General features: G+C 40.8%; 1 protein-coding gene across 10 annotated transcripts in view; it reads left to right on the top strand.

The window, feature by feature from the left end:
* Positions 1–27,409, top strand: part of CLHC1 (clathrin heavy chain linker domain containing 1) — a 33,747-nt gene extending 6,338 nt beyond the window's left edge. For 8 of the 10 annotated variants that reach the window (XM_073339302.1, XM_073339299.1, XM_073339295.1 and 5 more), the window contains 10 exons: positions 3,087–3,274; positions 4,893–5,023; positions 6,133–6,334; positions 7,295–7,410; positions 8,856–8,943; positions 10,929–11,035; positions 13,183–13,357; positions 15,352–15,554; positions 25,974–26,153; positions 27,115–27,409. In XM_073339302.1, coding sequence (XP_073195403.1) covers positions 3,087–3,274; positions 4,893–5,023; positions 6,133–6,334; positions 7,295–7,410; positions 8,856–8,943; positions 10,929–11,035; positions 13,183–13,357; positions 15,352–15,554; positions 25,974–26,153; positions 27,115–27,311 — 1,587 coding nt within the window. In that variant the 3' untranslated portion in view covers positions 27,312–27,409. The remainder of the gene's footprint in view (positions 1–3,086; positions 3,275–4,892; positions 5,024–6,132; positions 6,335–7,294; positions 7,411–8,855; positions 8,944–10,928; positions 11,036–13,182; positions 13,358–15,351; positions 15,555–25,973; positions 26,154–27,114) is intronic. The other 2 variants (XM_073339304.1, XM_073339303.1) reach the window with 2 other exon arrangements.
* Positions 27,410–27,677: the final 268 nt, after the last annotated feature.

Here is a 27,677-nt window from a genome sequence, read left to right as displayed (position 1 = left end):
TTGAAGTGATGATCTCACTTTTAACTGTAGTAGCTTCTGCCGGTGTAGAAATATTATTTTCTTCCTTTTTGGACTAATTCATTCCAAATTGAGAAATCGTTTAGGACCTGAAAAAGCAGGAAAGCTTGTTTTTTCTTTTCCAGATTATGAACAAACAGGAAAATGAAGATGACGATGAATGAGTTAGCTGCAAAAGCCAATATTTTAAGTTTCTCATGTTGACCTGGCTGACATAGTTTGATTTTTTTTTAATTCATCTAACTGTTTTAGTTAAAAACAATTTTAAACAAAAACAAACTTGATTTGAAAAAACTTGAATGTCTAACTAAATTAAAAAATTAATATGCTTGTTTTGTTAAAATATGTTTGGCGTTGAAGAAAAAAATCCAGAATACATAATGTTTTTAGTTAAATAAAACAATTTAAATGTCTGTCTGGTGATGTTCTCCTCCTAATACAGCATGGCAAGAAAATCCTCCAAATATTAATGATTAACCTGTTGAATTGGGGATAGTTCACCTCCCAATGACTTCATAAATATCTGCTTCAGTTATTTTTGGTAAATGAAATAACCAAACAATCATTCCTCTTCTGATGTAGCTGTAAAACTAATCTGAAAAGTTTTCAAAATCACTTTCAAATGTATAGTGTGTACCTTCTAAAAATGAAACCTACATCAATCTCTGAGTTATGAAGAATATGTATTAAGGTTATAACAACCAATGAGAATGCACTTCTATGTAGAAATCCATGATCAAATTGAGTCTTCCTGACGAGTGATTTAAATCAAATCCACCCTGGCTAGGGGGTGTCTGTGATCTCTGGCTGCCATAACTGCCCCTTGGGACTGTTGACAGCTGGTGTAAGTTAAAGCAGCTCTAACTTTTGGTGGGAGATCAGACTGTTGCTTACTTGTTTTAGGATTAATGCGACTTTGCGCTTCCGTCCCTCTAGTTGCATTGAGTACTCTGACTGGAGCCCAGGATCAGGCTATAACGTCTGGCCTTTTATCGGAGAGCCATAACAAATGCTCTCCTTTTGTTGGTGGTTTTGTGATGTAGACATCTAGGAACTAGAGTGAGACCACCAAGTCACTTCACTGCACAGCCATTATAAAATACATTAGAATTGGAATAACCTACCATTAGAACAATTTGGGGCAATGACACTCATAGAAAGTCTTTAAATACCAGCACAGGTATGCTCCTTCTTTTGCCCTGAACGTTGTCCCTTATGTCAAGATGTGGCAAGATAATGAATTTCCTCAAAGCTTCACACAAACGCTTCTACTTTTTAACATTTCTTCATCAGAGGTTCCATTCCTTATTTCTGAAGGCTTTTTACTTTGATGTTTTTGTATTGAATAGTTCTCCCCTCAAGTAAATGGAGTTTGACTGCTCTGTGAGGGAGCTACTCAGTGAGCTGGCAATTTAAAACCAGCTGATACTCCCCATTGACCAATCCCCAACAGGAAGTTGGGGATTCTTCCTGCTTTGAGCAGGGGATTGGAGGTCCCTTCCAACCCTGATATTCTATGGCTATATTCCATTTTAAAGGTATTTAAAATGCATTAAACCAGTTGATCTGATGTCCATTAATACTACATAAATTGACTCAGTATTCACAGGAAAAATCTTGGCCTCTGCTTTATTCCTGTAAATATCCATTTGACTTTATAAATCAAAATCTATAGTGGCACCCAGCTGATTGGCTACACTGAAAATTAGTTTGTTGATTCCATTATATACTCCCTTCTTGAACTTGGCCATTTTAATTGCAGACAGAACCTGAGACGTAAAGTCTCAGAAGGGTTGATATTTTTCCCCCCTTGCAAACTTTCAAACTGAAAGATCTTAATAACGTACAGTAAATGTCTGAGAAATAAAGGTCTGGTGATAAACTCCTAATTCCATTTTCTCATGTAAACAGAACTAACTTGTTTTCTATCTTCCACCTTAATTAGATTGGTCTCGTGAGCACTAACCCCCCCACTTGGTAAGGCCACTCCCATCTGTTCCATGTGCAGTGTATATGTGTGTGTGTGTATGTGTATATATATATACACACTGCTTACTGTATTTTTCACTCCATGCATCTGATGAAGTAGGTTTTAGCGCACAAAAGCTTATTCCCAAATAAATTAGTTAGTCTCTAAGGTGCCATAAGCACTCCTGTTTGTTTTCGCTGATACAGGCTAACACAGCTACCACTCTGAAACTTGTTTCTTGAAGAGTCCTCTGCTCTGTCAGTGAGGAGCTCTCCCATTTTTTCTCCACTTTCATATCTCTCATATGTCATGCTCACAGTTATGGGGACTCTTCTAGCTGAGGAGGACTGGATATAACACCTTTTGGAGCCCATCAATGCTGCTCTTTAATAAGGTTGAGGATCCTGAAAGCCTTCCACTGTGTCCTAAGGGATTCTCTCTGTATTGTGCTTTGCTTTTTTCAGCTGCCAAGAGAGGTGTAATGTACAGGAATCAAAACTGGGACTTCTGCATACCTAATTTTACATGCATGTAAAATCAGTTTTTGCATCCTTTGCATGCATGAGTAAGGGCTGCAGGATTAACCCCCCCCCTCCCCCAAATTGTGAGTTTGAGCTAATGCTTTATACTATTTAAAAAAAACATTGGCATAGCCTGGTCCTTTCCTCCTTAACCTTTCCAGAACTATAAGTGCTCTGAAGGCATCAGGCTTAAGTACCTATTGAGGAAAGCATCTCATGTTGCTGAAAAGTGGTTCTTCTAGCTGCATAAAGACTAGTGTTCACATGTCCTGAAAATTATCCCTTAACTTCAATAATATCTGAGATTATTTAAACTGAAAGAAGTGTGGAGTTCATTTGTCACCACTTTATAGTTTGTGCACTTTCATCAGCTTGGGCAATGAAAACAGACTTTGTCAGTTTTATGTTCTGCTTCTGATGCATTAGCACAGTGCTGCAGTTTGAAGTGTGCACTGTGTCCAGTTGTTTCTATTTACTCTGACTGTTGTGTTGTTTGGAGATTTGCTGGGAGTCAGGAGGGGTGTTCTATTAACCACGTCAGTATATCGCATTGTAGATGGAAAAACATGTCTTCACAGATAATAGAGCATGTTACTGTGTACAAGAACATTCTGACTTCAATCAAACAGGAGTATGATGCATTTATTGAAGCGATAAAAAAGGGCCAAAGGAATGCATTTTATCTTCATGGAAAATTGAAAGTTCTAGCATTTGAGCCTACAACTCTAATATGTTATAGAAAAAGAACAATCCAACTTGAAGACAAGTAAGACCACCTCTAATATATTGTGTAAAGCAACATGTGTGATACTAACTCTGGTGTGTAAATAATTTAAAATGTAGCTAGTTTATCACAGTTGTGATTTTTAAAAATTAGTTTTATTCTTTTATTATTCATTAGGTAGAAGTTCCAAAATGGCTGTGTAATTGTTAAAAGAATAGTTTCACTTTTGTATTTCCAGGCCTGATTCTGCAATTCTTGTGGAGATTTGGCCCCCATAAGTACTGCAGGATCAGGCTCTTGAGTTAAACACATATAGTTTCCCCATTTGTAAAATAAAGACAGTATAACTTCCAAGTGAAGGTTCATTGTCAAAATGTATTATATTAGGATACTTTGTTTAATATGAGAAGTATAAAACAGAGGAAGAATTATTCACTTTCCCTCAGTCTGCTATGTGGCTTTCTTTACTGTCCTGTACTTTACTGGTGTCATATAGTTGTATGTATGTGATAAGATTATCAGAAGGTGCATGCCCATATGCTCAGGGTTTAGCTGATCGCCATATTTGGGGTCGGGAAGGATTTTCCTCCAGGGCAGATTGGAACAGGCCCTGGAGGTTGTTCGCCTTCCTCTGTAGCATGGGGCACGGGTCACTTGCTGGAGGATTCTCTGCTCCTTGAAGTCTTTAAACCACGATTTGAGGACTTCAATAGCTCAGACATAGATGAGAGGTTTTTTGCAGGCGTGGTGGGTGAAATTCTGTGGCCTGCGTTGTGCAGGAGCTCAGACTAGATGATCATAATGGTCCCTTCTGACCTAAATATCTATGAATCTATGCCTCTAGTCCAGGGGTTCTCAGGACAACTTTTTTGGTGACCTTAGAGTACGGCCACCAACTCTTGCTGGCAGCCACTCTCACACTTTTCCCTAAAATACTTAATTAGCTTTAGGAAAAACAAATAAATATGCACATAGACATGTCCAAAACATTATTTATTGATTGCTAGCTAGAAATCACTTTTCAGAACAGACTATTAACAAACGTGAATATCACTTTTCACAGTAGACATACTCAGCCCTGCCAAGCCAGGGGACAAATTAAGCCCTGGATGGGGAGCTGGGAGAGGCAGTAGGGGGCTGGAGTCTGAAGCTCTGGAGCCTGGGGTCTGCCGCCTCATAGCCAGAGCCCAGGGCTGGAGCCCAAAGTCCCTCAGTCAGAACCTTCTGCCCTGCCACCCCAGGACTGAAGCCCAAAGCCTGAGCCCCACTGCCCTGGGAAGGTGGGGAATTCACTGGCTGCCTGATCCTCCAGGGTTGTGCCCCAGGTGTCTCCAGAGGGGGGCAGAGCCTTTCTGCTGACAGCCCCAGCAATCAACACTAAGGTGGGGCATCCAGGAGCAACAAGGACGGGGACAGGCTGCTATTTTGCCACTCACCCCCACCCCATCACAGTTGCAAGAAAAGCCCCTGGTGGCTGCATTTGAGAAATGCTGCCTAGCCACAAACAGAATCAAATACAATTAATATGGCATGTTAGGGAACACAAGTAACAGAATGACAGAATAGTGTCGTGACAAACTTAGTATAGCATCTGCTTGCCCTGATGATCTAGGATTCTAAAATGTAGAAAAGAAAATGGAGAATCTTTTCTTTATTCCAGGGTAAAAGTTATTGAGAGAAATTCTGCTAGAATTCAAAATCTGATATTGAAAATAAGAAATATTAATAAAGTGCCCTCTACAGAAGCTTTGACTCCAAGAAAAAAGAGAAACCCTGCTAAGCCTATACCAGGTAAAGACCAATATTTTGTTAGGCAGCCTGAGCATTTCTTTTGGATTAAAGCTTTACTCTTAACTAAAGAGAAGCCACATACACAAAAGGCTGCAGTGATCCTGTAAGGCACTAGCCCATGTTTGGCTGATATGGAACCTCGCTGGCCCAGTGGAAGCTCTGGAAGGATTCATGCTTCAGGGAGCATAATGCCTTCCAGAGCTCTTTGGTAGTCCTGGGGAGCATGCTGACTGTTACAGAACTTGTATCTCCTTGGTTCTGGAGCAGCTGGGGACCAGTTAAACCCATTTGTGCAACCTGGGGCATCCCTGAGGTCTGTTCTAACTTGTTACTGCTGCAATGGACCCTACTGGCAATTGCAGGAGTGCAGAATCATTAGAGCACAGGAAAGCCTCAACCACTTTTTCTCTCCCCTTCCCTGCCCCCCCCCCCTTCTATTCCTGTGTCTGTCCCTGGCCTACATTAGGATGTTCGTTATGGCAGGGCGTTCTGCAAGGGGTTGCAGAGCCATCTCTGGGGCTGCTGCACAGACCCTCTTGCACCAGGGGGTTTTCTTAGGATGGGGAACATCCCACTCGGAGTCAGTGCAGCCAGGCCAGCACGAAGGGGTTGTAGAGCAGAGCTGAATTCCCCCACTGCGAACAAGGGTTGATTGTGACCAGCTTGTGTGTGGCAGTGCCAGGGGAGATAGTATCTTTCTCTCACATTGCTCAGAAGGTGGTCACAATCTGGCCAGTAATGTTTGGTCAGTACTCAGCAAATGGAATCTAAATAACTAGATGTGCATTATAGTATATAACACAGCATTTGTACATTTGTTTCTAAGTCCTCACTGCTGGAACATTACACCAAAAACTAACAGATTCAATTACGGCTCTGGAATATTATTGAACCCTAAACTTTTATCACCTTCTATACATTATTCGTTTTCACTTATTAATAGAGATGGGCTCTAAAGTAAAGGAAGACTTGGATTATGTCTGAGCTGCAAAGTTCAGTTTTGATTTTCAGATTAGAGAACCCTAGCAAATTACATGTCCCACAGTTTCTGTATCCACATGTGTTTGTCACAATTAAGAGCTCATTAAACACATTTCCTTCTTCAACAGGTCTGACTGTAGAAGAATCTCTCAGCTTAGATGCTCTTTCTAGACACCTTGCTCAGCTGGAAGGGAGAGTGCGGGAACTGAAAGCTGACATGATATCAAAATACATCCCTCTGGAGAACAAGGCTGGCCTAGAGCAGGAACTCAAGCACTCATTGGAACTACGAGATAAGGCAGAGGCAGTGAATGAGAAACTCAGACTGAGGTACAAGTGTTCATCCTACAACATATTTTTTTTATGTTAGGGATGTTCTCTACAGTGTTCTGTCTGTCACATGGATTTAGCTTTGGTATGTTATTAATTGTTATAGAGGTATTAACAATATCAGTATTAATTGTGCTCAGTACTTTGCAAAATTCCTTGCCCCTAAGAGCTTATAGTCAACTGACAAAGCATGCAGTGTGGTCATTTAGGGTTAGGTCCTGGCTCCCTGTTCTGTCTATTGCTCCAGCAGCACAAAAGAGATAAAGAGCTGCCTCAAGTGTGCAGCCAGAGATTTCCCTGATGTAGGGGGAATACTTGGATGACAGGTGATGAAGATCCCCTGTTGGCAAAGTGGCACTGAGGGGACCACTCTAACTGGTATAATCTAGAGTAGCCCTTAGACTGCTTTAAGTTACACTAGGGGCAATTTTGTCCCCTTCTCCCCCCCCCCTCCATCAGTTCTTAGATTGTGAGAGATGAAAGGTGCCTTAGATAAATTGAGTGCAGCTTGCTGCGATCTGGAAATCTAGCTCATAGTATGCTGGTGATTTGAAGATGCATTCAATACAAATCAGAATAAGGCTTTTAATGACATAAATATGACAGCCTTCCTATGTTTGGTGGATTAATGATGCTTGGAAGAAGTGCATTTTCAAAGGGTTTCAAAGGAAGCAGTACCATTTACATTAGGACAGACAAAGACTCCCATCTGTAATGCGCAGCAAAGAGGAAAGCACAAAGATGAGAGTAGGAGAAGGATAAAAGGGAAGCAGTTGGGGAGGAAGGTTTGGGTGGAAGGGAGGGAAGGAGGGATTAGAATGAGAAGAGATGTGGGCAGAGGTCGAGCTTTATAGAACCTTGAAGTTAAGGGTTAGCATGAACTTGATCCTTCATAGGAAACTACTGAGAAGTTACACTGATCCTAATGAAATGTTCGATTCCCTCTTAAACTGTTTATAGTTATAATAGAATTACATTGGTTGCAAATGCTGTGTCTGCCTGGGCAAAATCTGACAAGAGCACCTCCTTGCAAGAACTCCTCTCTCAAGTCATGGAAAAGAAGGAAGTTGTAAAAGGTAAAACCAGTAAAAATAGGCAGACAATATTATGAAGCATGGAAAATATGGGACCAGATTCTCAGCTCATGTAAATTAGTCTATTTCCATTGATATAAGATTGCATGGCTCCATTGATACCAGTTGAGAATCTGGCCTATACATTTTTATTTTATTTTTTTAAATGTGGGTTGAGATTTTCAAAGGGGCCTGAAAAAATTAGGTGTCCAAATCCCATTTAGAGTCAGTGGAAGTTGGGCCCCTAATTCCTTTAGGTCCCTTTGAAAGTCCCATCCCTAATGATCTTGGGTCATCCATTTCCCCTATGCATGATGCTGCATGTGTCTAGCTTTTAGGAAAATAAGATTTTTGCCCAGAAATCTGATAAAGGTATAGAAAATATTCGCCAGAGTTATACAGGGGTGAATTTGGTCTATGATGTTTTACTACAGTTAAGATGAAGTTGAGGTGTCCTGAGGTGGTTTATACAGTCTCCACCTCTCATGTGCTACCCAAATCCCTCAGGTTTTTTTCCAGAGTCACAGAGGTCTCCTGCTACTCGTACTTCAAATCATCCAGGTTATTTAGGCAAGTGATGTAGTGATGGTGAAGGATCTTTAAAATGTTTTCCAGTCGGTTGCCTTAGGCCTTCTGACATGATCAGCCTTTTTATGAGCATTTAAGCACACTCCAAACACTGTCAAGATCCTCTCAGGTGCTGCATGAGTAGAGTGCAGTGATGCGCTTGGCATCAAATTGAATCTTACTTGTTGCTCTCAACTTGTATTGTTAGACAGATCAAGGGAGATACCTCTTATGTTCCTCCACTCTGCTCCTTCTAATGGGCTTTTAGATTGTGGGTCAAATTCTGCTCCCATTTATATCCCTGTAAATCTATGCACTGAATTCAGTGGACTTACATGGGTGTAACTGAAATCAGAATTTGTCCCTATGTATGTTGTTTGCTGCTAGTTGGAGTTTAAAGTGTGGTCTCCACTCTTGTCCCAGAGCTAAGGGCCAAACTCTACCCTGATGACATTCTGTGCAGCTGCATTGGTTTCAGGTGGAACTGTAGAATGTTTCAATGAGTAGAATTTGGTCGTTAGGGTGTCACCTCTTATTCCTAATCTCTGGCATGCTAAGAGTATGTGTCTGGGGACATAGACAGGGAAACTTTGTCCTAGAATTTACCTGCCCTCATTGAAATCATTTCCTAATTACATTTCCACTTGTGGGAGACTTCTTCCGTCTTTTCAACGCTTGAAACATGCATTAGTTTATAGAAGGTCCCTTTCCTGCTTGCTAATGCAAAATAGCCTGGCTAAAACTGTAAACCCATCTTTCTTGAAAGACACATTTCTATGGATCAAAATCTATTCTCTTCTTGTACTCTTGCAATGTTAATGCTGATTTTGTCTATTGAAATAATAACACATTTACCTCCCATTGATGTGTCTAACTTTCAGCTGCTGCTGCCTTTAGCATCTCTCATATATTTGAACATGACCCCAGCAAGAGTAAAGAGGCTGAAGATTTGCTTGAATATATTGAAAGGTAAATAGAATGCAACTCTTATACTCTGTGTAAGCAGTTTAGAGCATTACAGAGTTTGGATAACATATCATGTTTAATGCAGTCCCTCCAGGGCAAATTAGGATTTTGTAAAAAGAGCACTCTTTTCTTCTTTTTGTGAATGTCTGGTGTTTGTAAAATGTGCTTGCTAGCCTGACAGCCCTGCGGACCTACATAGAATATCAGGGTTGGAAGGGACCTCAGGAGGTCATCTAGTCCAACCCCCTGCTCAAAGCAGGACCAATCCCCAACTAAATCATCCCAGCCAGGGCTTTGTCAAGCCTGACCTAAAAAATATCTAAACAACATTTGGTTATCCACAGACCAGATGTAGCAAAAGCAGCTTCTCCACACTGCTCTACTCATGTGAGTCAGCCCTGTCCTGGAAGATCACTTTTGGGGAGTAAAGGGTAGTTTTAACTTTACAGTCCATTCCATCCTTTGCCTGTTTGCTGAAACTGCCAACAAAGGTACCAGCAGTGGAGGTGGGTTTGTTTGTTGGTGATATGAACACCTCTGAGGAGATTACTTTGGTCTAGATTTTTTCCTAAAGATACCAATAGGTACCAAGTACGATTTTCAAAAGCACTAGGTGCCTGTTGAGAGTTAGGTGCTTTTAAAAATCCCACTGAGCGCCTGTCTTCATCTTTAGGTGCCTAAATATCTTTAAAACTCTTGCAACTAAGAACTGGAATGAGATCATAAACTCATTTTACACTGTCCACTGAATAACCATGAAATGGTAACAGCTTCCAGGTACTACCAGTCTAGACTGGATTTGACCTCAGTTTGATCCGTGAGCTGAAAGGCCATATTCCACCATACCAGTGCCTCCCAAATCAGCATCTTAAATATAACATTGAAATCTAACTGCAACAGCTTCTTTCTGGAGATCAATATTTGTTAACCCAACAGCAGTGCAGCAAATCAGTCTTTCAGGAGAAAATCTAATTGACACAGTCAGGAGGTGAATGATAATAGAGGCATAGCCAGTTTTAGTAGGGACATTTCAGGGGCTTAATCATAGGCTATCATTATTATAGGCTCTGAGTTCAGATAACTGGACTCCCAGTCTAGATATGGTTCCCCTTAACGGAATAATTTGGGACAAGATTTCACTCCTACTGCCCTCCGGTACACTGGAAGGGGATGCAGAGAGACCATGTCGTTGATGGACCCCTGAGGAGGAATTCTGGCTGGGACCACATGCCTTAGCAGCAACTTGGCCACCCTTTGAGCAAGTGCAGTGCACTCTGTCCTCCATGCCCAGCTGGCGATAAAAGCCAGTGTGGAAACCACGGCATCAGCTTCCCCTGTCCTCCCTGCCTGATAGCAGCACTGAGGGGGATCAGGGATGACACTATCCAACAGCCATTCTTAGCACAAAGGGGAAGCTTCTTGCACCCTCCCTCCCCTAGGAGCCCATGCAGAACATAATATGGGCAGAATCTCACCATTGAATAGTTAATGCAGATGTAGACAACTTTCTGGGTTACCCTCTTGCGCAGCTGGTGTTGTGTGCTTTGCAACCTGATTTCCTCATTTAAATGCCTTGTCAGGCCTCCTTTCTTTTGGTCCGCTTTCCATTGATGATCCAGTTCCTGAACACCACTGTGGACACTGTATAAGTTGCTAGGCAGTGTGGTCAGCATTCTATGATCCAGTGTGTAGTGCCTATACTGATGATGTGTACCAAAAGATGAAGATGAGGATAAAGGTAATTTGGGGAACTGAGAGACATTCAATACTGCCACTTGCTGTCACCAGATTTGCTTTCATACAGAAGTACTAGATATTTTAATATATTCTTTGTATTAAAGCCGTGGTATTGCCCATGTCTTTGACATTTGATTCTAGGCTTTCTGGAATTCCTTCCTTGGCTAGTTCACCACATCATCAACCGATCATTTCTTTTTTGTTTTTGTGTCAGTGCTATATTACATTGTCTTTTCCTTCATCTGTCCTAGATTCAATGAATTGTTTTCATATGGTCAGTATGAGGCTGCAGCAGTTTATGCTGCAAACTGTCCTAGAGGAATTCTCCGCAATGAAGAAACCATGATGAAATTTAAGGGTATGGAATTTAGATGGAAATACTGTTGGTCACATTCTAAGCTGGTAAAAATTGACATCACTGTTGATTCAAATAGTGCGACACTGACTTACGCCTGCTGAGAATCTGGCTCTATTACTCACATTGAAAGGAGCCTTGAAGGGACAAAAGTGAATTACTTGTGCGTTTGGATTTTACATTTAACACTTCAGAGTAAATATAAAAATAACCTAAGGTATGCTGCGATAAAAAACCCATGGCACAAGGTATCAGAGCCCAGGTTAGCTGACTTGGGCTCATGGGGCTCAGGCTGCATGGCTAATAATAATAGTGTAGATGTTTATGCTCAGGTTGGAGACCAGCCTCTGAGACTCACTCTCTTCACAGGTCTCAGAGCCTGGGCTCCAGTCTGAGCCTGAACATCTACGTTGCAATTTTATAACCCTGCAGCATGAGCTCAAGTCAGCTGACCTGGGCCAGCTGCAGCTGTGCCACAGGTCTCTTATTGTTGGGTAGACTAAGGGTCCAGATTCTTGGTGCCGTGTCTGGTCACTTTGCACTCAGGCAATGCAAAGATGCCACACAACTGGATTCTCCTTGCACAAAGGAATCTTTGAGTGGCATAAAGGTAGCATGGCTGACTTTGCCACCTGCTCTTCCTCCTGTGTTTCAGGGGGGTGGCAGGCTCTGGGTGACGGGGCAGCTCTGAACACAAAGAGTTCCATTCAATTCTTGGCCACAGCCCACCGCAGCTAGCAAAACGTAGAGAAGTCTAATGGCTTATCTACGTTTTGCTAAGTTACGCTGGTGGCCATTTCAGTCATTGGTCAGGCTGAGAATCTGGGGAGGCATAAAACCAACTTTGCCTCCCTATGTGGTGCAGCTCAGTAGTGACCTTAAGGTCCAGTTTGAAGTTGTCTATACTTGTACTTAAACTGTCTTATTTCCACTTATAAATTAAGTGTATGCAAATAGGTGTGCACAACCGTGCTCATATAACTTTGAAAATCTGGCCCTTCATGCCCTATGCATTAGCTAGAAAAGTTGTTTGAATCACCTGACAGTGTTCCATTCAGCTTATAATTAGGGTGTGAAATACGGATCGTTATCAGTCCAGTAAGGATCAGTAATGCTGTTTACATGCCTGAGATAAATACAGACATGTTCCTTGGTTGTTTTTAGTCCTCCATACTCTGTCTTCCTTTGAATTTGAGGACACAACATGCAGTGAGCATCACTGGTGTCAGTGATGAAGCAGTTGCAGCTTGGTCTTTCGCCTGCAGGTGCTGGAGGGAATGCTGAGAATACCACTGAATTTTATTTTATTACTATTTTTTTCTTCTTCTTCCTCTTTTCACTTTATAGGCAATTGTTAAAGACCAAAAGTAAAGAAGTACAAAAGAACTATGTTAAATTAATATTCAGAATCTGAATTACAAATTAGACAGTAAGCTTTATGTTAGGGCCCGATCTGGCAAAAATTTACTCACTTGCTGAAAATTATGTTCCATTGACTTCAATGGCACTACTCATGTGAGCAGAGATAAGTGTATGCATACATGTTTTCAGGATTGGGGCCTTAGATATAAATCTTTGGGAATACAGACTGAGTCTTCCTGTGGGGTTTACAGTGCACAGCACAACAGGGCACAATTATGATTGGTGCTATTGCAATACAAATAGTAAGTAATAATATATCAATAATAAAAGAAGGATCAAAGCAAGGAAACTGGGTTAAAGTTGCCTTTACTCTTAACTATAAAACCGACATCCTATGCAGAAAGTTTTATAGTGAACTGTCTGTAGCCTTACCATTAGGAGGTTCATTTTCAAAGTGATATGCAGGCATTTCACTAGGCAACTCTATGTAGCCTCAGTGGTTTAAATCCACACATTTTGCTATGAAAATTTGCCTTTAGGTGTCCACAGATAATGTCCAATCATGTGATGTGCCCACCATCTTCTGTACTGAGCAGCCTCAATTCTCATTGACTAGCATGGCAGCAGTGGGGGCTCAGCATCTTGCAGGATTGAGCCTTTAGTTCAGATTTGTCCAGGAGATTCTGGGGACATCAGCAAAGCAAAAAAAACCACCCCAACTACTGGAAAAATATAAATGCTATTTTCCAAAATATTTTGCTCAGTGACTTTCCTTTTCCTCCTTCTAGCTCTTGGTGCTGTTAAAGGGAGGATTCTCCCTTTGCTGAGATATTTTGAGGCCCTCATAAGCTCAAGTGCTGCAGTTAGACACCCTCTGTGTGCAGCCATGACTCTGGAAGCAATCAAATGTGCATTGTTTGAAAAACAGTTAAATCTAGTTATGCACTGGGTCACACAGCAAAGGTAAGTAGGCCTGTAGTGTACTTGGATTCATATGGGTATGTACCCTTCCCCTGTAAAAGTTGCATTCATGCTTTTTCTAAGTGATCAGGCCTTGCCTGTTAAAAAAGATCACTCTCCTTTTCTTGTGAATTAGAACCATGCAAACACAATATCACAAAATGGCAATCTCGCAGATACAGTTCTTCAGTGCTATTTATTAAATTCACCGTGGCATAAACCAAGAAAAATGAAGAGCATGAAAAGCTATTTTTGCAGAATGCAACATTTCATTTAAGATATCAGCCTTTGTTAGATCGCTGCAGACCAAAATTTTGTTTCAGGCCCCTTTTCTCCTATACTCTAGTAAAAAGTTATATGAAAATCAGATCGTGAGACTGTTTTTTGTTCTGGTACCATTTTTTAAAAATTAAAAACCTTCAGTTATTGGAAAAGCTAGAAGTTTTGTTTTTACTCTTATATGTGACTGTTTCTATAATAACAGCAGTATCTATACAGTATTTAATACAATTACTTCAAGAGACAGACCTGAACTGGAAACTCAAAGCTATCTTCCACCCCCTGTATTTTCATTTGTGGGGATTGAAGTATTCAAATTCAAATTTGCAGAACTAATAGTGCCTCTGCAATTTTGCTTTTGGATCAAATCCTAAACTGGAAGGAACCTGTTTTCCAGATCCATTTCAGATGCATTTTAAAAGAGTGGAAATCGCACAAGAACAGTTTGGGAGATTTCCACTGTTCAGCATGGCATTAATCTAATTAGAATTCTGACATATGGGGCATGTCTCTTTATGGCTTTTCCTACCTCATGCGGTAATCTTTCCAAAAGAGCCATTATAGCATATTATATCACTAGAATTATAGTAATTGCTAAATCAATAGGACACTGGAAATTATGTTGAAATGTCAAGCCAGGCCTCGTATGTGGAGGAGGACAGGAGGTCTACATCCTTTTGTCAAAACTATAAGGTTAGTAAAGATGTCTCAGCCTGACGCACACTCTGAAGTGCTTTATTATGACTTTAGAATAGGACTGTAGAAATATTAAAAAATTCTAAAATTACTTGAATTATAGGCAGAGCTGGTAGCAATACCAAAGTTAAGGGTGCCTAACACTTTCCATCATAAGCCCCCATTTTCAGTTTCTTGTACTTTGCAAAGCTTTACCTGTTCAGGCTGAAATTTTCCATGCCAGATGTCTTCCTCAGTCTGAATTTCTTCGCAAAGTTTAAACAAAACCATTTCTGAGAATGATATTAGAGAAAAGTAGGTTGTTTTGCCAATGTTAAAAAAAATTCTTTCTTTGAAGAGTTCTGGAGACTCCATGCATTGGAGTAGGAACTTGAAATTTGTTAGAGTAGCATTGGAGTCAGGGAGGTGTTTTTTCCTGCCTCTGAGGCAGTCCATCCAAATTTGGCCAAGTTATAAATATCTGAAATCTCCAGACATTTTGTCTGCACTGAACTTGCTATAGCCTCACACAGTTCCTTTATGCCAGCTGCACTGATTATCCTCTGAGGTTCTTATGTGTCTACCCCACGAATGCCCTGAGTAGGTTCCCAACTCAGCAGCAGACTCTTTGCCTGACTTACCAGGTGTCACAAAGTGGGCAGAACACACATTTCCCTTCCCCATACACGTTCTTGCACCCCAACTGGAATCACACATATACAGGAGAGCTGCAGGGGCTGCAGTTGCCTGTTCCAACCACCAATGGCTAACATGGCACAGGCACTGATGAAGAGGCTGTCTGTTCCGTGCTCCTAGATCTCTGTCTGCTGTGGCCCAAGCACGTGGAAGGGGAAGGAGGAAACAACCTAACTCAAAAGCAGAGTTGGGGACAAGGGCAGAGGGGCACAAGAGCTGAAGGGGAGCAGTCAGTCTGGTATTTTCACACACAATCCAGTTCCAGTGTAACTGATTCTGAAGTGCTCCAGAGTTATGAAAACACACAAATGACTATCTGGTTTGTTTTATTACCTTGTTTTCTTCAGGCTGACGTTTTGTGAGGCAGCAGGGGATGTGATTTATGACTATGGGGAGGTGGAACCATTCAACAAGTCCAAGTGTTTGGCTTTGGCTCAGATTGCCTACAGTCAGTGTGGCGTGCACAAGAAAGCTGCTCTGTGCTTGTGTAAACAGGGCCAAATTTGTGGAGCAATGGATTATATACAGCAATTCAAACACCTCACTTTCGGTAAATAACAGGGCATTTATTAGATTGTCTTTCATCATTTTTCTATCAAATGTTTATCTCAGGGTTAAAAATTAAATCTTATCATGGTAACATTTTGGACTAAATTTTTAAATTGTACATTTTAAATTCACAGTAAAAATCCAATTCTGTTCTCATTGAGTATAATGGAAGCAGTATTTGGCTCTTAAGATGCCACTGCATATGTAAATAATATAAATAACTAGATATGTTACCCTAAAAGCAACTAAAGTGACTAGTTCAGTTGGAAATAGGGAATTTCTTCAGAGAACCATGCTTCAGTAGCTCCCGACTGATCTGCCATAGAGACTAGTGTGAGATTGGTAGAGGACTCCATAGCCTAAAGTTTCAAAATCTAAGAGGCTAGTTTGACCCATCTGTAGTTTAATCATAGATTCATTAATCTGATAACTAGAGGCTGCAGAGAAATTCTTTAAATATGATAATGGAAACTGAGGTAATTGCCTAATGAGTTCTTAGCGTCATTTGCACCTGTGCAAAGTGGTTATAAAACCCTGGCAAATCATAATGGCACCATTTTACACTCGGTACATAAACTGCACTGAAGTGTAGAATCAGGCCCTCTGAGAATATGTCTATAAAGCAGATTCTGATAGTTAATCATTCCCAGCCTCTGTCTTGGCAAAGCCCTTGTCATAAATATAAAGGGAAGGGTAACCACCTTTCTGTATACAGTGCTATAAAATCCCTCCTGGCCAGAGGCAAAATCCTTTCACCTGTAAAGGGTTAAGAAGCTAAGGTAACCCTGCTGGCACCTGACCTAAAATGGCCAGTGAGGGGACAAGATTCTTTCAAATCTGGAGGTGGGGGGGCAAAGGATTTGGGCTGTCTGTGTGATGATTCTGCTGGGAACAGATCAGGAATGCAAGCCTTACAACTCCTGTAAAGTTAGTAAGTAATCTAGCTAGAAAATGTGTTAGATTTTCTTTTGTTTAATGGCTTGTAAAATAAGCTGTGCTGGAGGGAATGTGTATTCCTGTTTTTGTGTCTTTTTGTAACTGAAGGTTTTGCCTAGAGGGATTCTCTCTGTTTTGAATCTGATTACCCTGTAAGGTATTTACCATCCTGATTTTACAGAGGTGATTCTTTTACCTTTTCTTTAATTAAAATTCTTCTTTTAAGAACTGGATTGATTTTTCATTGTTCTTAAGATCCAAGGGTTTGGGTCTGTGTTCACCTGTACCAATTGGTGAGGATTATTATCGAGCCTTCCCCAGGAAAGTGGGTGTAGGGCTTGGGGGGGATATTTTGGGGGAAGACGTCTCCAAGTGGTCTCTTTTCCTGTTCTTTGTTTAAAACGCTTGGTGGTGTTCAAGGACAAGGCAAAGTTTGTACCTTGGGGAAGTTTTTAACCTAAGCTGGTAAGAATAAGCTTAGGGGGTCTTTCATGCAGGTCCCCACATCTGTACCCGAGAATTCAGAGTGGGGAAGGAACCTTGACAGCCCTTCTCTCCAAACTTGACATAGAATGTTGTGAATGAGTTCCTCTGTCTAGTTTGACATGAAAATGTCCTGAGGTTTTTATCTGATGGGCTAAATCCTTAAAGTATCCATCGTTTATTTCTTTTGACACCAGTACATTAGATTCTGTTGTCTCCAAAAGCATCATGTTTAAAAGCTGTCTGACTGCATATGGCATTGTCATTGCATAGCAGACCTGCAAGTTCAAGGTCTTTTAAAGCCTAAGGAATATTGGCCAAACTAGGAGTGTTTTAATTCACTAACCCCTTTAATTTATTTTTGGATTTCTCTGCTAGTTATTATTCACATTTCTCATAAAGTATTTTATTTCTTGCGTTCTCTTGCCATCCTTCCCAACTTTTTATGTATGTTTGTATATATGTTTAATTTATTTGTATATAAATATTTAATTTAATAATTTATGAACACACATTTTGTAGCATTTCAGTATCTTTTATAAATAGATAATGGTGTATATTTTTATAGCAACATCCCTGATGTTAGAGTCCCTGTGAGTAGGGGGGTCTGTTGCAGCTTGTATCTTTGGAGAAGAGAAAATAATTTAGCTGTAATAATTATTCTTTTAAGTTTTAGTTAGGTCTAATAGATCTACCCACAACCACTACCCATCTGAGGCGAGGCTTCTTCATGCATTTAGGGATTAATAACAAGAATTTTTGTTATAAGCTGGGGACTCATCAGTTGGAAGTAACAGAGGAGGAGAAGGACCTTGGAGTATTGGTTGATCACAGGATGACTGTGAGCCGCCAATGTGATATGGCCGTGAAAAAAGCTAATGCGGTCTTGGGATGCATCAGGCGAGGTATTTCCAGTAGAGTAAGGAGGTGGTAGTACCATTGTACAAGGCACTGGTGAGACCTAATTTGGAATAGAATCATAGAATATCAGGGTTGGAAGGGACCCCAGAAGGTCATCTAGTCCAACCCCCTGCTCGAAGCAGGACCAATTCCCAGTTAAATCATCCCAGCCAGGGCTTTGTCAAGCCTGACCTTAAAAACCTCTAAGGAAGGAGATTCTACCACCTCCCTAGGTAACGCATTCCAGTGTTTCACCACCCTCTTAGTGAAAAAGTTTTTCCTAATATCCAATCTAAACCTCCCCCACTGCAACTTGAGACCATTACTCCTCGTTCTGTCATCTGCTACCATTGAGAACAGTCTAGAGCCATCCTCTTTGGAACCCCCTTTCAGGTAGTTGAAAGCAGCTATCAAATCCCCCCTCATTCTTCTCTTGTGCAGGCTAAACAATCCCAGCTCCCTCAGCCTCTCCTCATAAGTCATGTGTTCTAGACCCCTAATCATTTTTGTTGCCCTTCGCTGGACTCTCTCCAATTTATCCACATCCTTCTTGTAGTGTGGGGCCCAAAACTGGACACAGTACTCCAGATGAGGCCTCACCAATGTCGAATAGAGGGGAACGATCACGTCCCTCGATCTGCTCGCTATGCCCCTACTTATACATCCCAAAATGCCATTGGCCTTCTTGGCAACAAGGGCACACTGCTGACTCATATCCAGCTTCTCATTCACTGTCACCCCTAGGTCCTTTTCCGCAGAACTGCTGCCTAGCCATTCGGTCCCTAGTCTGTAGCGGTGCATTGGATTCTTCCATCCTAAGTGCAGGACCCTGCACTTATCCTTATTGAACCTCATCAGATTTCTTTTGGCCCAATCCTCCAATTTGTCTAGGTCCTTCTGTATCCTATCCCTCCCCTCCAGCGTATCTACCACTCCTCCCAGTTTAGTATCATCCGCAAATTTGCTGAGAGTGCAATCCACACCATCCTCCAGATCATTTATGAAGATATTGAACAAAACCGGCCCCAGGACCGACCCTTGGGGCACTCCACTTGATACCGGCTGCCAACTAGACATGGAGCCATTGATCACTTCCCGTTGAGCCCGACAATCTAGCCAGCTTTCTACCCACCTTATAGTGCATTCATCCAGCCCATACTTCCTTAACTTGCTGACAAGAATACTGTGGGAAACCGTGTCAAAAGCTTTGCTAAAATCAAGATACAATACATCCACTGCTTTCCCTTCATCCACAGAACCAGTAATCTCATCATAAAAGGCAATTAGATTAGTCAGGCATGACCTTCCCTTGGTGAATCCATGCTGGCTGTTCCTGATCACTTTCCTCTCATGCAAGTGCTTCAGGATTGATTCTTTGAGGACCTGCTCCATAATTTTTCCAGGGACTGAGGTGAGGCTGACTGGCCTATAGTTTCCTGGATCCTCCTTCTTCCCTTTTTTAAAGATTGGCACTACATTAGCCTTTTTCCAGTCATCCGGGACTTCCCCCGTTCGCCACGAGTTTTCAAAGATAATGGCTAATGGCTCTGCAATCACAGCCACCAATTCCTTCAGCACTCTCGGATGCAACTCGTCCGGCCCCATGGACTTGTGCACGTCCAGCTTTTCTAAATAGTCCCTAACCACCTCTATCTCCACAGAGGGCTGGCCATCTCTTCCCCATTTTGTGATGCCCAGCGCAGCAGTCTGGGAGCTGACCTTGTTAGTGAAGACAGAGGCAAAAAAAGCATTGAGTACATTAGCTTTTTCCACATCCTCTGTCACTAGGTTGCCTCCCTCATTCAGTAAGGGGCCACACTTTCCTTGGCTTTCTTCTTGTTGCCAACATACCTGAAGAAACCCTTCTTGTTACTCTTGACATCTCTTGCTAGCTGCAGCTCCAGGTGCGATTTGGCCCTCCTGATATCATTCCTACATGCCCGAGCAATATTTTTATACTCTTCCCTGGTCATATGTCCAACCTTCCACTTCTTGTAAGCTTCTTTTTTATGTTTAAGATCCACTAGGATTTCACCATTAAGCCAAGCTGGTCGCCTGCCATATTTACTATTCTTTCGACTCATTGGGATGGTTTGTCCCTGTAACCTCAACAGGGATTCCTTGAAATACAGCCAGCTCTCCTGGACTCCTTTCCCCTTCAAGTTAGTCCCCCAGGGGATCCTGGCCATCCGTTCCCTGAGGGAGTCGAAGTCTGCTTTCCTGAAGTCCAGGGTCCGTATCCTGCTGCTTACCTTTCTTCCCTGTGTGCAGTTCTGGTCTCCCATATTTAAGAACATAACAATGGTCAGACCAAAGGTCCATCTAGCCCAGTATCCTGTCCACTGACAGTAGCCAATGCCAGGTGCCCCAGAGGGGGTGAACCTAACAGGTAATTATCAAGTGACCTCTCTCCTGCCATCCACCTCCACCCTCTGACAAACAGAGGCGAGGGACACCATTCCTTACCTATCCTGGCTAATAGCCATTAATGGACTTAATCTCCATGAATTTATCCAGTTCTCTTTTAAACCCTGTTATAGTCCTAGCTTTCATAACCTCCTCAGGCAAGGAGTTCCACAGGTTGACTGTGCGCTGAGTGGAGAAGAACTTCCTTTTATTTGTTTTAAACCTGCTCCCCATTAATTTCATTTGGTGACCCCTAGTTCTTATATTATGGGAACAAGTAAATAACTTTTCCTTATTCACTTTTTCCACACCACTCATGATTTTATATACCTCTGTCATATCCCCCTTTAGTCTCCTCTTTTCCAAGCTGAAAAGTCCTAGTCTCTTTAATCTCTCCTCATACAGGACCTGTTCCAAACCCCTAATCATTTTAGTTGCCCTTTTCTGAACCTTTTCTAATGCCAGTATATCTTTTTTGAGATGAGGGGACAACATCTGTACGCAGTATTCAAGATGTGGGCATACCATGGATTTATATAAGGGCAATAAGATATTCTCCATCTTATTCTCTATGCCTTTTAAAATTATTCTTAACATCCCATTTGCTTTTTTGACTGCCGCTGCACACTGCGTGGACATCTTCAGAGAACTATCCACGATGACTCCAAGATCTTTCTCCTGATTAATTGTAGTTAAATTAACCCCCATCATATTGTATGTATAATTGGGGTTATTTTTTCCAATGTGCATTACTTTACATTTATCCACATTAAATTTCATTTGCCATTTTGTTGCCCAATCACTTAGTTTTGTGAGATTCTTTTGAAGTTCTTCACAGTCTGCTTTGGCCTTAACTATCTTGAGCAGTTTAGTATCATCTGCAAACTTTGCCACCTCACTGTTTACCCCTTTCTCCAGATCATTTATGAATAAGTTGAATAGGATTGGTCCTAGGACTGACCCTTGGGGAACACCACTAGTTACCCCTCTCCATTCTGAAAATTTACCATTTATTCCTACCCTTTGTTCCCTGTCTTTTAACCAGTTCTCAGTCCATGAAAGGATCTTCCCTCTCATCCCATGACAACTTAACTTACATAAGAGCCTTTGGTGAGGGACCTTGTCAAAGGCTTTCTGGAAATCTAAGTATACTATGTCCACTGGATCCCTCTTGTCCACATGTTTGTTGACCCCCTCAAAGAACTCTAATGGATTAGTAAGACATGATCTCCCTTTACAGAAACCATGTTGACTTTTGTGCAACAATTTATGTTCTTCTATTGTCTGACAATTTTATTCTTTACTATTGTTTCAGCTAATTTGCCTGGTACTGACGTTAGACTTACCGGTCTGTAATTGCCAGGATCACCTCTAGAGCCCTTCTTAAATATTGGTGTTACATTAGCTATCTTCCAGTCATTGGGTACAATAGCTGATTTAAAGGACAGGTTACAAACCATAGTTAATAGTTCCGCAATTTCACATTTGAGTTCTTTCGCAACTCTTGGGTGAATGCCATCTGGTCCCGGTGACTTGTTACTGTTAAATGTCTCAATTAATTCCAAAACCTCCTCTAGTGGAGGAGGATGAGTTCAAAGTGGAACAGGTACAGAGAAGGGCTACTAGAATGATCCGAGGAATGGAAAATCTGTCTAATGAAAGGAGACTCAAAGAGCTTGGCTTGTTTAGCCTAACCAAAAGAAGGCTGAGGGGAGATATGATTGCTCTCTATAAATATATCAGAGGGTTAAATACTAGGGAGGGAGAGGAATTATTTAAGCTCTGTTCTTGTGTCAACATTGGTACTAATGGATATAAACTGGCCATCAGGAAGTTTAGACTTGAAATTAGACAAAGGGTTTCTAACCATTAGAGGAGTGAAGTTCTGGAAGAGCCTTCCAAGGGAAGCAGTGGGGGCAAAAGACATATCTGGCTTCAAGACTAAGCTTGATAAGTTTATGGAGGGGATGGTATGATGGAATAGCCTAACTTTGGCAATTAATTGATCTTTGACTATTAGCGGTAAATATGACCAATGGCCTGTGATGGGATGGGATCTGAGTGACTACAGAGAATTCTTTCCTGGGTGTCTGGCTGGTGAGTTTTGCCCACATGCTCGGGGTTTTTAGCTGATAGCCATATTTGGGGTTGGGAAGGAATTTTCCTCCAGGGCAGATTGGCAGAGGCCCTGGGGTTTTTTTGCCTTCCTCTGCAGTGTGGGGCAGGGGTCACTTGCTGGAGGATTCTCTGCACCTTGAATTGAGGACTTCAGTAGCTCAGACATAGGTTAGGGGTTTATTACAGGAGTGGGTGAGTAAGATTCTGTGGCCTGCGTTGTGCAGGAGGTCAGACTAGACGATCATAATGGTCCCTTCTGACCTTAAAGTCTATGACTCTATGAAAATATATGCATCTGATGTTTCCAGATTATGTACATTTCCAATTTGGAAGTTCTGTGCTGGCGCCAATATTGAGCAGTTAAACTATAGAAAACCCCCTCACCACTCTCATGCTAGGAACCTGGGTATTACTACAGCTCTGTATTTTAGATAACTACATTTTAGAAGTAAGTACTTTTCTCTTTTGTCAAACCATAATTGGATTAATTCTGCATCCAAATATATTGACTGAAGTCCTGATTCTGCAGGCACTTAGACACACAGAACGAGTAAAACTAAGCATGTGCCTAAATTTTAGCAGGATTAGGGCCTATATTTGGAAGTGAAGACACTTGATCAGTTATGATGGAAAGCACAGTTGAACACACAACTAGACAATCATGTCCAATACCCACTGGGGTGAAATCCTTGCCCCAGTGAAGTCAATAAGGGTTTTGCCAGGGGAATCAGGATTTCGATCCATATGTTTCTGCTCTCATGCAATCACATTTCCTTATAGCTTTGTATTGAAAGCGCATGGAGTTGCATGTCTATTTAGATGTACACTTGCTGTTTTTTACCTTTACAAAAAAGATGCATCTATGGATTATGCAGCACTTAATTTAATGCTTTTATTTCTAACTGATAGCTCAAAATATATAAGTTTATACTCCAGATTCTCAGCCAGTGTAAATCAGCATAGCTCCACTGATTATAGATGAAACTATGTTGATTTACACCAGCTATGGATCTGGCCTAGAGACTTTTTCAAAAATCACTTTGCCCCTGTGTAATCCAGATATTATGTTTTTGAAAAATACATGGGACAGTCCTATAGTATGACTTTCCAGTGTAGCTTTCACAAAAATTGTTTTTTGTCAACATGGCTGTACAGCGGAACATTCATCCTCTGTACATTGCAATGGGTGGGAAAAACAAAGACGATGGACGAAGTGAAGATATGTTCTGAAAGATCAAAGAATGCTGATTTGTGAATGCAAACTAATGAAAATGTTGATAGATTTTTAAATGTTGGTTGCACAAATTCAAATTGAAAATTGTCGAAACCTCAAGATGATGCTAATCTTGTCAATAATTTTGCCAGCGTATTACATTAAAACAGGATTTCCTTCAGCATCAGGCATGCATGTATATTTGGTCCACCTCTTTTTTTTGTCTTGAACAAACCCATTTATTGTGGCTAATACTGATAAAATCCTGTTCACTATTTATTTTTGAGTTGAGTATCATTCATGGATGTTGACAGGCAGTGGCATATTGTTCCATATTTATGTCCCTAAAGAGGGTGTAATATTGCAGAGCACTGATCCTGAAAATATGTTCTATGGGCACATTCAGAAAAGATAGTGAATGCTGCAGGAAAGGTGAAGGAGTGGGTTATAGAAAGGGATGTGGTTCAGCAGAGGTGATCTCTTTTGTAAGTTGTTCCACAGAATTAAAAAGTTAAGCTACTGGCCTAAAATAAATTGAGGCATCTATTTATTTTCTGTATTAGTGATTACATCATTTGAAAGTTAAAATTGGTTTTTCTTTGTATTGGAAGTGTGGATCGTTCAGCTTCAGAGTTATCACCTTGTAAACAAGATGCAGATGCACCCTCAAATTATCTTGTCCTGTTGATTAGTCTGATTATGTTAGCTGAAGAAGTAGGCAGCATAAAGACTACATCACATACTGGATGCATAGATCCTGATTCTCAGCTGCACAGAAGGGGTATACAACACAACTTGTGGGGGGGAAAGGGGTGCAAAGGTGGCTTTATGGCACCTTTGTGCTCCCCCCATTCCTAAACTGGCTGTACTGGGCTGGTTCCCTGGAGTGAGTTAAAGCAGCCTATATGCTGTTCTAATTTACACTAGCTGGCAATAGCCCCATGCTGCCATCATGGCAGTCAAGGATTGCTGAACTGCAGGGAAGACCTGGTCATGCCCCCTTTCCCCAGGTATATCCCTTACACTGACAGTCATGAATGGGGATAGTATATGAGCAGTTAGGCCAGTTCTACAGCAACAAAGCATCCATTGCACTGGGGTGATCCTCTTGCAGGTGGCTAGGTGGCTTTAGGACTGGTGTAGACAGTAGAGCAGCAAAATAGCAGCCCTAACACAGACAAGAATCTGGGGCACGTTCTGTTCCTCAATAAATAGCAAAATTATCTATTTAAACTCTCTTGGTTGTTCTTTTGAGCTTGTCCCAAGACCTTGAATAGAGAAATGTAAAAATCCCATCTGGTCAACTCTTCTTACTTCAGAACACATTATGTATTTGCTCAGATACCATACCATCAGCAGTTAATGTTTATAGTACCCGGGACTGGTCAGTGTGAATTCTCAAAAAAAAACAGATATGCAGATTAAGCAGAATCATAGATCCATCAAAATTAGGCTATTAGGCCTCACTGTAAATATTTTTTCTTTGTCCTGGAAATTTTATCATTGACTTTAATGAGGCCAGAATTTCACCCTCCGTGTTTACAACCTCAGATACTTGTCAACAGTATTCATATCCTGTCCAGTCATTTAGCCAAACTATGCATATTTAGGTCCCAGTCATGCAGGAAAGGCAGTAGATACTGAAGATGTTTAGCATGCTGCAGGATTGTGCTACTTGGATCTTATTTTTTCTTCATGCCATTTCCTCCATCCACTCAGTCATTTTTCTTTAAATGATTTCTCTCCGTTATGTCAACATGCATCTGCTGCTGTGGTGCCTATAACTGTTGCAGCATTCTAATATAGGTGCTGTCTCACCAGTGCTATATAGAGAGAGGGGCTGTCACTTCACTGTTCTGGGATGTGACACCTCTGTGTAAGCAAACTAAAATCACATTAGCTTCTCTCTGTGGCAATATAGCAATGCAAGTTCATATCACTTTTGCACTCTGCAGTTCCCTAGGCCCCTTTTCAACAGTGCTGCTTTCCAAGTAACTCTCTCCCATTTAATATCTTTCTTCAGATTATTATTCCTCTGTTCTGTTAGGTTGCATTTTCCAGTCTGAATTTATTTCTTGCCCATATTTCTAACAACTTCAAGGTCTCTCTTATTATTTCTATCCTCTTTGATATTTGCAACACTTCCCTAGTTAGTATCATCTGTGAATTTAATTATTGTGCTGTTTATCTTTTCTTCCAGATAAATGAGACCAAATTCTGATCTCACATATACTAGTTTTACACTAACTTATTTGAACTTTCACCTGATTTACCGTGGTCAGTGAGATCAGAATTGGAGTTATCATGCTTGTGTGTTTGTGTGAACACCCACAACTGTATAATGACCTGGATGATTGTTTTCAGATGATTACTTATTCCTACTGAAAAACTGTCCTAGTATTGAGCTAATTCATTGTCTAACTCAAGAGTGGAATGAGAAACCAGCATTATTATCCACTGGGGCTACGATCCTCTCACTCATTGATACTGATCACAAAGAGCATGGTTTACAACTGTTAGAGGACATAAACATGGGTGAGAAGAGTAAGTACAATAAGATATAATTAACAGACATTTATAGTGAAGTTATGTAAATGTCACATTTCTCTATTTTCATTGCAGTATCTGGGAAGTTACAAAGCAATTCCATTGTAAATGGCAATAAAATGAATAAAAACAAAGTTATTGAGGTCACAATCATTTAATTGTGTTAACAAATATAATTCAGCTAATTTAAAAACACATAGTTAATCTTTTCCCTTTTCCCTTTCCATTGATACTTTCCAAAAAACAAACTGCAAATCCATAAATTATTGTGTCGTTGATGCTCCTGTTATCCTTAATCTATACTGGAGAGTGATTAAAATAACTAAGCACCTTCTGTTTACAATGGGTCCAATTCTGCAATCTCAGTATTTATGGTACTCTCTTTGAGATCAAAAAAGTTACTTTTGCCATGTGCTACAGCCTGCCTTGCTCAGTCCTGTGTTCAAATTAGCACTTTTGGTAGGGTCTGCTGCAAATTCCTGTATTTTCTTCTAGAGTTAAGGACCTTTCTTGGCCATGTAATTTGGCAACTTGGCGCATTTGGTTTTTCCACTTGCAGTGATGATTACTCCCAACTGATGGCCTTATCCTACTCCCACTGAAGTCAATAGCAAAACATCCATTAACTTTATATAAAAATAAAAGGCAGAATTGGGCTACACATTCTCCAGTTTTTCTGCTGGTCATGGGGTTTCAGACATGATTTTGAGTGCTGTGGGAGGATGTAGCTTTTAATCTTTATAAATAAAGTAAACACTTCTATTGGATTTTTGATCAGTTATCTCTTTATTTGGTCCTTACCCTTAGAATTTATCCAACTGGAAAAAGAATTATTGATCTGTAGTCATATTATCCCCTAAGATCATGCCTCTTTTTGTTCTTTGTTTTAATATGAGCAAAGCAGAAACTGATTGAGGGCAAATACTGTGCCACTACATGATATTTTTTTCTTCATCAGATGCACTGGAACAAGTTATTTTAAATGATACGGTCTGTACCTTGGAAGGTTGGAAGAAGATCGCAGATACATGTGCAGAAAATAAGCATGAAAGATTGTCTCAAGAAATCCTCTCGATCCTTACCTCACAGGAAGGAGTGGTTCAGATTTCCCCATTTGATGATGATGCAAAGATAATGGAACATGTTTTCTTGTAGTTCTTCCGTAAAGCAATTGAGGGAGCTCTAACAACATTCAACCGAAGCATCGTTATAGTTATTTGTATGAATTATAGTAAACACGGATCACTCAGAAATAGAGCTGATACTTCTTTTTGCCATCAAATGTAAATTAGTATCCCCTTTTAATACATGTGTGTCTTAACTGGGAAGGTATATTCAGTGTAGAACAAACTTGGCCTATTTAGTTAATGAATATTGTGAAAGTATGTTTATATATTTCCTTGTATTGAATAGTTCCAAGTTTTTCTTTTGTCCATCTTTGTGCTTCAGTCTTTATGCGGGGAGGGAGGGAATCATCATATGAGTCCCATTGCCAATGAAATGAATAAGATTTTGGGACCT

The sequence above is a fragment of the Lepidochelys kempii genome, chromosome 3 (genome assembly GCF_965140265.1).
Source record: "Lepidochelys kempii isolate rLepKem1 chromosome 3, rLepKem1.hap2, whole genome shotgun sequence".
Classification (NCBI taxonomy): domain Eukaryota; kingdom Metazoa; phylum Chordata; order Testudines; family Cheloniidae; genus Lepidochelys; species Lepidochelys kempii.
Note: the sequence above shows the minus strand (reverse complement) of the source record. Positions and strands in the feature narration are given on the sequence as shown.